Below are 12281 nucleotides of genomic sequence, written 5' to 3'. Positions count from 1 at the left end.
GTCATAGCAGAATATCCCATTTACTTTGAATTTGAAAACCCAGTGTTTTTGTGTAAATATGCAGGGGTTGGACTAGATGACCTCCAAGGTCTCTTCCAACTTTATTATTATTATTATTATTATTATTATTATTATTATTATATAACTAAGTAGAAAAATATCTAAGAACTATTTCAAAAGGGTAGGCAGTAACCATAAGTTCATTACATTCTGCAACATACTTGTTAAAAAGGAATAGGATTTTTTTTTTTTTTTTACAAATTATACTTTTTCTACCATTTTCTGCTTTCATGGGTCATCAAAGGAGACAGCAGAACAATTTTTTTTCTTAAAACTGAAATTGATCTAATCAGCTTCATCTAAAAGCATTATTAAAGTATCTTTGGAGCAATTATTGGCGACTAAGGTAGATCTCAATTAACGATTGACTTGTATAGTGGCCATTCAAAATAGCAACAGCACTGAAAAAGTAACATTATGGCCTGTCCTCGCATTTATGACCATCACAGTGTCTCCAGGATTACATAGTCATGAGATCCTTTGTTTCATGACCTGCAGTGCCTTGCTTAATGACAGAACGGGGAAGGACATTGAAAGTTCATCAGAGTCACATGATACTTCACCTAGTATCCCACTCTAAAATTGTTTACTGCCAGCTTTTTCATGTCATAAACTTGATCAGATTACATAAACTGGCTTTTTTTTACAACTTAGTCTCAGTGGTTTTAAAAATTGGCAAGGAATGTCTTGAGAGTTTTAAAGTTCTTATGGTTAATTAGAACAGTTTCCCAACATTGTGACCCTGTGGAATACATTTCAAAATGAGAGAAACTGCAGTTGAAATGATTGTAAAATGGCTCCTAATGGGATAGGCTGTTAAAAAAAGGTGTCCCCCCATGGCAGCAGAATCTGGTCATTAGGTCCTTTGTTAAAGAAATTTGGAAGAGTTTGGTTGAGAACAAATCATGTAGAGTTCTTTTTTAAAGAAAAAGAACAGACATTACTTTTGCAGTAAACTCGGTAAACTGTAAATAAAAGCTGATAAATGCAAGGAGCTTTTGAGAATACAGCTGGAAATATTTGGGCCGTGGGCGTACTTACGAAATAAGAGTTAAAGGAAATTGCAACTTGTACAGATGACTAGGGCAAGTAACTCCACAGTTGGCCAGATTTCCCAAATTGTTTTTAATTATCTTAGACATTAAATCCTATCCAGTAAATGAGACAGCAAAAGAACTCTATTTACTAAAGGCAGCATGGGAAGGGAAGAAAAAAGCAGTAGAAAATGTGATTTTAAAGTTTTGAGATGTGATTTAGTCAATGAATTTCCTTGACTCCCTATACTTTTCAGCCATTGCCCTTTTTTACTCCCTCAAGGCGAAGATGTGCAGAAGGTTTTAGATGAATGGAAAGAGTACAAAATGGGAGTGCCAACTTATGGTGCAATCATTCTTGATGAGACCCTTGAAAATGTAAGATATTTTCTTTTTAGCTTTGTTGAATAGAATTGACAGATTTAACTGTTGACTTTTAAAGGCCATCTGTAAAAGCAGATCTTCCACATATATTTCCCCACTGTAACAGAAGCATCTATGTTATTGGTTTCATTTCGTTTTATTTACTTTAATTCAGACTTTAGTATCTAACTCTTGTGAATTTAACTGTGTGTCTATTTACCATGAGTTGATTTTTTTCCCTTATAATCTTTTAATTATGATTGGATATTTATGTTTTGCAGGTGCTACTAGTTCAGGGTTATTTAGCAAAATCTGGCTGGGGTTTTCCAAAAGGAAAAGTGAATAAAGAAGAGGCTCCACATGACTGTGCTGCCAGAGAGGTGATTCTGTTTATTATGTTGTTTGACATATTCCTGTCAGAGGATGGGAAAGGGATAAAAACTTATCCAGACATTCTCCAAACTGAAGCCTTTATAAATAAATAACAGCATACATTCCAAAGCACCTGAAGGCAGGACAAGAAGCAACGGGTGGAAACTAAGCAAGGAGAGAAGCAACCTAGAACTAAGGAGAAACTTCCTGACAGTTAGAACAGTTAACCAGTGGAACAACCTGCCTCCAGAAGCGGTGAATGCTCCAACACTGGAAGTTTTTAAGAAGAAACTGGACAGCCATTTGTCCAAAATGGTATAGGGTTTCCTGCCTGAGCAGGGGGTTGGACTAAATGACCTCCAAGGTCCCTTCCAACTTTATCATCATCATCATCATCATCATCATATTATTATTATTATATGGACATTTATAGTGTTTATTGCAGTTCCTCATCTACTTCACCTGTCTGCTCCCTTGTTTATATACTTAATAATTGCTTTATATTATTGTTTCTTTTTGACAGCTTAAATGGTGTTTTTACTTTTACCTTTTCTATAGCAAATAGGAGGAAGTAAAGAGGGAAAAATAACTATCGAGTCTCTTGGAAAGCAGCATCTTAGCCACCATTATCTGCACTGACTCTTGGTCTGTCCTTTTCAGTTCTTTTTGCCAGCCAATCGGCTTTACGGATGTCACTGATTCTGCAGGCTTCTATTGGGCCCTCAACTGTACATTTCCCCTTCTTCCAAGGATTCTTTCTCCAACACTGTGCCTGCTTTCCTCCAGCAGCTTCAGTTCTTGCTTCTTGATACATACAGTCCAGCACAACCACACCAACCAATCAACCAACAATCTCCTTTCTTAGCAGCTCTGCCTCTTATAAATCTTCACTGGAAGGCAAGCATGTCTGCTTATGCATGTCTTCAATAGTCTGAGGATATTCTTACTGTCTTTATCGCTCTTGTCATGCAGTTGACCAACTAGCAAAACTTCAATCTTGGGGCTAAGTTACAATCCAGTCTCAGGCTTGGCAATTCATCCTGCTAACATCCAAGCATTTTTAATTGAAAAGATTTTTAGAATACAAACATAATATTAAATATAAAGTTGGTGTTGACTCCTTAGCAAACTACATAAATACTGTATATTTTCTCAGGGATAGAATATGCATATTGTATATTGTACACGCAACATACATATACTTTTCTACATTAAATAGATCTTGGGGCCTTTATTTGTGCTTTATCTGTGTTCCAGGTTTCATTATTGCAAGTGATAAAATAATTTCCAAATTTACCAAGTTTTTTAGAGTTCTCTCCTACTAGTTTATTAAAATTTCCTGGGAGATGGTATGTGATTGAGTCAATATAGAGTTAAGTAATAAGAGTGAGCAGTGGTGTTTAATCAGAGACAGTATTTCTCTTCTCCAGAAGCCATCACTGGACTTGACAGTTGGACAGCTTTCATCTAGTCTCCAACCTTCACTTTCTTAGATTATTAAATTATGGTCAGATTGTAGCTTTAGAGAGCTCTAAATGAAGCAGATGATCTGGTCTTCTAGTCAGGTTTCAGATTGGGACATAGTATGGGGATGGCTTTAGGGTTAATGCTGATAAAGATTGTATAACCAACTTGCCTCTTCTTAATCTCTTAGCAGCTTTAATACTATCTATCAATGATATTCTGTGTCAGTTCCAGGGATTAGGAATGGGAGACATGGTATTATGGTGTTTTTCTTCCTATTTCTTGGACTAGTTCCAGTTGGTGTTGGTATAGAAAGAGATCGGCCCTTTGACGCCTTACCTATTTAATGTCTCAAGGTTCAAAATCACTGGGTGAAATCATTTGCTGACACAGGATCTCTCCATATGCTAATGATACTCAGTTGTATATCTTGAACCCCCCCCCAGCTATCAAGGTCATTTCTTGGTGCCTAGAAGCTTAAACTCAACCCTGGCAAGGCAGAGTGGTTATGGATTTTGGGGTCTCCTGGTATCTTTAGTTATGGACAGGGTTGCACTTCATCAGAGAGACCTAATATGTAATTTGGAGGTTCTTTTGGATCTTGAATTCTGTCTGAGCAGCTATGGCCCAGAATTGTCTGGTTGCACCTATTACATTCTTGCCTAGACTGAAATTCCCTTCTCATAGTCACTCATGCCTTAAGCACTTCATATTTAGACTGTTGCAATAAATTGCAACCATAGGGTTGAGGTTAATAGCAGATCATACAGGCAGTCACATAACTATTCAGGCAGTTATGGGTGCATTCGTACACCCATGTAACACATGCTATTTGAATTGCTAATTATTTACAGGTAGGCCTCAACTTATGACCAGCTGTTTAATTTTGACAAGCCTGGATCTGGTGCTTTATGGCCCGTAAAACATTTATGATCATTATAAAATGCTGTGCAACACTCCCCCCCCTCCCGTGCATGATTGTGTTTTGGGTGCTTGACAGCCGGCTTGCCTTTATGATCAGTTGCAGAATCCTGTAATCACATGATCACAATTTGTTAAGGCTTTTTGCTGGTTTCTGGCATTTTTTTGCTGAATACCATCAAAAAAAGCCCCATTCAGAACAATGGCTTCACATTTCTGATTGCAACGGTTGATCAATGACTTTGGATTTGCTTATTGACTGTTCCCAAAAATTGTAAAATCAGATCTGGTCATGTGAGCATCTCAATTTACTGCATGATCATAGAAACACGACCGTAAATCCAGCCTCACTTGTGAGTCTAAGTCGAGGCCTATCTGCATTTACATGATCTTATTATCACTGCACTATTCTTGAGGTGCACATTCAAAACTAGAGGTACGTTTCTCCAACAGAGGTGTGATACCTTTAGCTACTGGAAATCTAATTATTTGAAAAATCCACTAATAATAACAGTATGATTGATTTTTGGTTTCTGTTCCAAGTATCCTTATATTATATAATTTTAGTAGTTCTGCATATATCTTTTTTTGCTTTTTTAAAACTGTAGTAAAGAGTTACAACTTTAGTCAGATAATATAACTAAGCCAGGTTTTTATAGCAAAAGTCTGCTATAAAATATGCTATTTGCATAAATTGTATTCTGATCTTATCCTTTTTCAGGTATTTGAAGAAACTGGTTTTGATATAAAAGATTATATTAATAAAGATGACTATATTGAATTAAGAATCAATGATCAGCTAGCACGATTGTATATCATCCCAGGCATTCCAAAGGACACAAAATTTAATCCTAAAACAAGAAGAGAGATTCGGGTAAATCTACCTTTCAACTATAATTGAATGCTCAGATACTAAAAATTAGTGATATTATAAGATTATTGAGGAATATCATGCATTTTGATATAAACCCTCATGGTATTTCCTTTATATTAGATCTGCCCAAACTAAGCTGTAAAAATCTGGATAATGGTTAGATGGTAGCAAAGAGTTGTGGTAGTCAAGAGTTTTTACAACCCAGGTCTGATGTTTTTTCTTATGTAAAATTCTTTCTTTAAGCAGAGCAATGCAAAGAGAACTATTTCCAGAGCCTTACTGCTCCCACGTAATTAGAGTAGGAGATAGGAAAGATTAACATTGTTTTTAATCTTTATTTTTGCTATTTACTTTTACTTTTTGTCACATTTTGGGAGAGAACTGAAATCTCCTAATGTTAAACTAGAGTAATGAAATGGGCTGATTTGGACTTCTGCTAGTAGACCAAGAGATCTTATTTCTGATCTATTCCTGATATAATTTAGCTGCCTCTATCATCAACAAGGATATCACTACCAATATTTTGTATTCATGGAGCTTCCTAAAATATATTAGGTGGTCCACAATGAATATGCTGGTGATGATTTCCACTTATAAAGAGGTACTTCCACCTCATCCAGTTTCAAGATTCACTGAACTAAATCTTTAATTGTTTACCTGGTGCATTATTTATTTATTAAACACATTTGTTTATCCATCTCACCAAAGTGATTCTGGGTGACATACAACAGTTTTGAGTAAAACAACAGATACTTATTTTTTAATGTAGAATTTTATATTGTTATATTATAAAAATGAATATGCAAACCTTGGGCAGAGAGAGAATAAGAATGGCCACCTCAGCAATAGAGCCATCAAACCATGTCTCTGGTTACATGGAAGCCCCAAGCCTGATAACTTTATCAGGCCTTGAGGGACTTCCACAGTGTCAACATGGATGGAGCTAATTAATTTTGGGGGGAAACATGTTCAGTAAGGTGGGCCCCTCTCCTGGGACCCACACAATATAAGTCCCTGGCTGATTGCACCTGCAGCATGCCTTCTCTGCCAGATTTAATGAAGTGGGCTGATGTGACTGAGAAATGTCACTCAGCCCAGTCCCATGCATGAAGGGTTTTAAAGGTTAAAATCAGCATCTTCAATTGGACCTGGAAGCAAATTGGCAGCCAGTGTAGCTTATGCAGCAGAAATGTAAAATATGCTGTTCTAGGGGTGCATATGTCCATGCCACTGCGTTCTGCATCAACTGAAGCTTCTGGATATTCTTCAAGGGCAAGATCCATCTAGAATGCATTTCAGCAGTCCAATCTGGAGGTGACTATTCATTTATTTTCATAAAGCTGTATTTATTAGAGATGAAAAAAATTGTTGTAGTGTCACCTTTCTGCTTTGCAAACAAGGTAGGAGAACATCAGGAAGAGACAAGACTGCTTAGATTCTAAATGTTTTGAAATAATTTTGTAGCAGCCTTTTTTTACATTACAGATACCACTTGTTCAGTGACCATTCAAAGTTACAGTGGTGCTGAACAGGGAAACTTACAACTAGTCCTGAAAGTTGCAGCTGTCATAATGTCCCGGTGATCATGTGATCGCAATTCAGGTGCTTGACAGCTGTTGTACAATTATGATGGTCAGTGTCCCTTGGTCACATGATTGCCATTTGCAATCTTTAACAGCTGGCTTCTGATAATAAAAGTCAATGGGAAAGCTGTCAGGAAGTCACCAGTTGAAGTCACGTTATGTGTTTAACAATCATGATGATTTGCCTAACTGCAATTGGAACTGATGGAATTTTCGTCGTAAGTTGGTGTGGTCATGTGATTTTTCACTTTATAACCACTTTGCTTAGTAATGGAGTTGCCACCGCATCAAGAGGGAGGAGAAGAGGGTGAGAAGTATGTAGGAAGGTTGAGGTGAAGGAGGAGAGGGGGGGTGAGTGAAGAAAAAGAGGGAAAGAAGTAAGTTGGTTTGAGGTGGGATGCGATTTGGGGGGAAATGGGCGGGCAAGACCGAATGTGGCGTGTATCAATTTGTTTTATTTTTTATCTGAAGTATTTGTAAGATTGTTATGTATTGTAAAGTTGAAAATAAAATTTTTTACAAAAAAAAAAAAAAAAAGAGTAATGGAGTTGCCAGTCCCAATTACCAGTTGTTAACTGAGACTATCTGTATTTACAATATTTGCTCAATTCAGTATAAAGAATTCAAATTACTTTTTGGCGACAGAAAAGCTTCCTGAAGATATGCTTTATTTCTTGATTAGAAGGTTAGTGGGAGTTATTATTTCTATCTATCATATCTGTAAAATGTTAAGTAAATCTCTTTTCTGTGTTTCAGAATATCGAATGGTTTTCAATTGATAAATTGCCTTGCCATAGAAATGACATGACACCAAAGTCGAAATTAGGTTTGGCACCTAACAAGTTTTTTATGACCATTCCTTTCATCAGGTATGTTCAAAATGAAAGAAGAAATCTGTTATGTTCCATTTCTGTATTGAGGATTTTAAGGGTGGGATTTTGAAATCCTGCTTCAAAAACCTGAATATTGGTATTCTAATGTTAACTCTTTGCAGACCCTTAAGAGATTGGCTTTCACGACGGTACGGAGACTCTTCAGATAGTGACAATGGCTTCTCATCCGCCAGTAGCAGCACACCACCTAAATCCAATATAGAAAAACAAAGGTAACTCATTGAAAAACTTGCTAATTGCTTTTAAATATAAGTCAAGTGTTTTTCCCCCTGTAAATGAAATGAATAATAATAGTTAATGACATTTAACTGATACCATTTATCAGCTTTCCCAAGCCTGATGCCTGTTGCATTTTCAGATTGCCATAATTGCTTATGCTTATCAAATACTGATAATAACTAGCCTAGCTATTTACCATGCCGATGAGAAATTGTGGAGTTGGTCTAACAACATTAGAGCATCATCATTATCTATCTATCTATCTATCTATCTATCTATCTATCTATCTATCTATCTCATCTATCTATATCATTATGTATCATCTATCTATCTCTACTGTAACTATCCATCTATTTATCGATCTATATCTCTACTGTATCTACCATCTATTATCTTCATTTAAAGCATCAAGTGTATATTGTTACTCAGTAAAGGCAGCTTTCATTTAGATTCTCTAGAAATTTAAAAAGAAATACTTGCAGTATGAATATGCTGCCCTATCTTTGGACAAATACTTCTCCAATTTGAGCATCTGTGAATTGACTATGTTGTATGTATTATGGAGCTATAGAGATCCTTATCTGCATGCTATATGTTAGGTAAAGGTAATTCAGATTTTTGTGGTAATAATAATCTCCAAATTATTGTGTTCACATTTTAGGATATCATTTATTTGTGTCATGGCAGAATATAGTTATAGCTAAGTGGCCTTCATTGATATACCATGTGGATGAAACTCCACAAATTTCAGCATTAATTGTGTTATTTATCAGCATCTTTTAATACTGAAGCCAATGTCAATGAAAAATTAACTAAACATTTACAATGTCAAGGTATATTCTTTACTTTTAACTGATGTGCTGACTATATTACAGCATGTAAAATAATAATGACCTGGTAGAATAGGCCAACATGAAACAGCTTTTGATGTATTCATAATTGGTTGAATGACCGTACTTGGAGGCTAATAAAAATGATATTCAGTTGGAGAATAGACTATCAAGTAGAATGCCTCAGAACAATGTCTTGGGCCCTTTCTGTTCAGCATTGTTCTTAATTACCTGGTTGGAGTCATTGAGAAAAAGATTATCAACCTACAGGTGATACAAAGCTAGGAACAGCTACAGCTTTTGAAATGAAAGAGGAGATACAAAAACACATGAAATGTACAGTGAGCCAAAAAGAACAGGGTGAAATTTAACAAGGAAAAAGGCATCTGGAAAGAAAAATAGAAAGGCATAAGTATAGCTGGAAGATACTTGACTTGGCAGTAATACATGTGAAAAGGTTTGTGTGTTTTAGTAGATTATGAATTGAGTATGAGCCAGCAATGTGATGTAGCTGCTAAGAAAACAAATGTCATTTTGAAACATACCAACAGAAGCAAAGAGTCCAGATTATGGAAAGTATTTTTCTCATTCTAATCTATTTTGGTCAGGCCTCACTTGGAATACATACTGTGTATCATATTGGCTGGATTGAATTCAGAGGAGGTGTCAGCATGATGAGGGAACTGAAAGACAAGGCCTGGGAGGAATGACCATGTTTCTCCGAAAATAAGCCTTATCCTGAAAATAAGCCCTAGTTTGATTTTTACGTATGCTCCTAATATAAGCCCTACCCCCAAAATAAGCCCTAGCTTTGGGGCAAGGCGCATATGAAAAAATCAAGCTGTGGTGAGGGTTGGGTGGAACTGCCTCACACGTCCCACACCCGCTTACCTTAGGACCGCTGCAGCCAGGCCTCCCATGCCCTAACACCTGTCACACCACTGTGTCACCGGCGTGATGAGCTACATGGCCTCTTGCCACGATTGGCAGCATTGGCACGATCGGTATGATGATTCATGTGGTGTCCTGCCACTTGCAGCGGCACCAGCACAGTATGTCACGTGGCATGCGGCCTCAATTGGCTGCAGAAGAACTCGGGCAGTGGCATTACAGGTGTCGGGGCGTGGGAGGCCTGGCTGCAGCGGTCCTAAGATAAGTGGGTAAGACATCCCCTGAAAATAAGACCTGGTGCCTCTTTTGGTGGCAAAAATATATACGATCAGGTCTTATTTTGGGGAAAACACGGGATTAAAGGAACTGGTTATGTTTAGACTGCAAAAGAGAAAACTGAGGCTGGGATGAAGGTACAATAGCACTCTTCAGCGATCTAAAGAGTTGTCATAGAGAGAAGGAACTTGTTCTCTGTATCCTGGAGAACTAATGAGTTGAAATTACAAAAAAGTAGATTGTGCCAACTAGAAGTAAAGAAGTGTAGTCTGACAATTGTTTGTTTTTCAGTTCTTTTGGAAAAAAGCAATAAAGTCCTAAAAAGAAATTTATCATGCTGCTAAGTGATTATTTGATAGAATAGTCTTATTAATATAGTTGTATTGTATGATCATAATTGTCTGCTGAACTTTTCTAAAAAGATGTTTTTTTTTAATGAATCAGATCCAAACTCCATTATAGTCAGCAGGTGTTTACAGATACACCTGTGGGAGACCAATCAACAAGGCAGAGGCAATTACAGCAACAAAAGCCATATAACAATCATTTGGATATGCCTGAAGCTTTAAAACTAAAGGTGACTTTCTATTAAAATTGTTGCTAGGTTAGGTTTGGTGAGAATTGACTTCCTATATGTTTTAAACATATTTTTTTAATTTCTTGAACTTACCTTTTAAATGGAAAAAGATATTTTTAAATAAACTGAACATATTTGTTGGTGAACTTCTGAGAATACTTGGGCTAGAGGGATTGCTGCCCCCTTTATTGGATGTCAGCTTTTTATGGGATGTTTGGGGCTTTGTTATCTTACTTTTTTGTCTTGAGTTTGATTCTGTTATTTCCTGATCTCTATTATATTGTTTTGGTGTGTTGTTAGTTGCTCAGCCTCATTTAGGATTGGGCTGCATCAAATTAATTAATGAAAGTAAATTAGATATATTTTGTTATGAAGATAAATGTATTTTAAAACTAATTATTTTCAGTTGAATGCTGTCTTTGGTTCATTTTTTGTTGTTGTTGCATTACTTGCTTAGAATGCACGAGGCAATGGCAAAAAGCAGTATCAAGATATTCCTAATCAAAAAAAGAGAACAAATGGAGTTCAGAATCAACCAGCCAAACAGAATCAAACTTTGGTAAGATGCACAAAGGTAAATGCAAAAGGGAAAGCATTTTGAACTGGAATTGGGAATAATTTTTGCGTCAAGCACTGTGTGTTGGTGACATTATCTAATGGGTGTCCCATCAATGGCCCTGGAAATGTTTTTCAGGGCTTTGATTGCTGAGATGGCTTGTGACATAACATAAACCTGGGTATTCAGCTCTGTTTGTTGGCAGACAAAGCATTTGTCCTCAACAGGTAGCTTTTGGGTATTGCTACTCTTAAGGATCACCCCACCTTTAACCTGGCTTGGTAGGAAAAATGGGGAATGTACTCTGTTAATATCATCTGAGAATGTTAGATGTGTTGAGAATATCTTGCAGTCTTTCTGGGATAGTTTTGTTGGTGTTTTCTTGTTAAGCTTCTACTTAAAATGGTGTAAAATATAGGCAATGAATAATTTATTTTTAGGTTAGCTAGGAAAAGAGTCCCGCAGCATGAAATACTATTTATTTATTTATTTATTTATTTATGAGACTTATATACCGCTTTAAGTGCAAGCACTCTCTAAGTGGTGTACACCAGTAAGCAATGTATATATATATATTTACATTGCCCCCAACAATCTGGGTCCTCATTTTACCTACCCGGAAGGATGGAAGGCTGAGTCAACCTTGAGCCGGTGAGATTTGAACCGCTGACCTGCTGAACACAGTCAGCTAAAGTGGCCTGCAGTACTGCACTCTAACTGCTGCGCCACCTCGGATAATTTTGTTATTTGGTAGTATATTTGGTTAAATGTTCTTGGCTTATGGTAGGTCTGCCATGACTTATCTGTCACCTGGAAAATAACTCCTCCTCCCCTTTCTCCCCAATCAAATAGGAAAAGCTAATGGAAATTGAAAAGTTCATGTTTGATTGAGGCAAAGGGAAGATTAAAAAGGAAGGGCTGCTTTCTAATTACAAGAGATACAAGTACAATGCAACTTGTGAGGCTTCAAATTAAATGTCTTTAGGGCTATGATTTGGGAGAAGTAAATGAGCAAAGATACTTGAGAATGCAATTCAAACAGTATTTTGAAGAATACCTGTTAGATCCTGTTTTCCAGGCAAGTGAATAAATCTGATTATCCACTTCTCTAAAATTTGTGATACATTTATTAGCTCCAAGAATATACAGAACTGCATATGAAAATGTGCTTGCTTGAATTAAGTGTTTAAAAGGTATTACTAGATGGGCAATCATTTAAAAATAAGTATTCATTTTCTTATAAATAAAAAACACAGATGGCTAACCTAAAAATAAATTTAGGAGCTCATAGAAAATTGGCATAGCAAAAAAATAAAAGGGTAATTTTAGGTAATCCCCGAGTTACGAGTATTCACTTAACACTTGTTC

The 12281-nt window shown here is 36.5% G+C and overlaps 1 protein-coding gene across 4 annotated transcripts in view; it reads left to right on the top strand.

Moving 5' to 3' along the window:
- The window catches only part of DCP2 (decapping mRNA 2), a 33712-nt gene that overhangs the window by 11937 nt on the left and 9494 nt on the right, over window positions 1-12281 (top strand). The window contains exons 3-9 of one of the 4 annotated variants that reach the window (XM_039366379.1): window positions 1345-1472; window positions 1739-1837; window positions 4936-5088; window positions 7428-7540; window positions 7666-7776; window positions 10225-10357; window positions 10815-10916. In XM_039366379.1, the coding sequence (XP_039222313.1) occupies window positions 1345-1472; window positions 1739-1837; window positions 4936-5088; window positions 7428-7540; window positions 7666-7776; window positions 10225-10357; window positions 10815-10916 (839 nt within the window). Of the gene's footprint in view, window positions 1-1344; window positions 1473-1738; window positions 1838-4935; window positions 5089-7427; window positions 7541-7665; window positions 7777-10224; window positions 10358-10814; window positions 10932-12281 lie in introns of all 4 variants that reach the window. The other 3 variants (XM_039366378.1, XM_039366380.1, XM_039366381.1) reach the window with 3 other exon arrangements.

This window comes from Crotalus tigris, unplaced genomic scaffold, assembly GCF_016545835.1.
Source record: "Crotalus tigris isolate CLP2741 ecotype Arizona unplaced genomic scaffold, ASM1654583v1 scf7180000020270.473046, whole genome shotgun sequence".
Lineage (NCBI taxonomy): Eukaryota > Metazoa > Chordata > Lepidosauria > Squamata > Viperidae > Crotalus > Crotalus tigris.
Note: the sequence above shows the minus strand (reverse complement) of the source record. Positions and strands in the feature narration are given on the sequence as shown.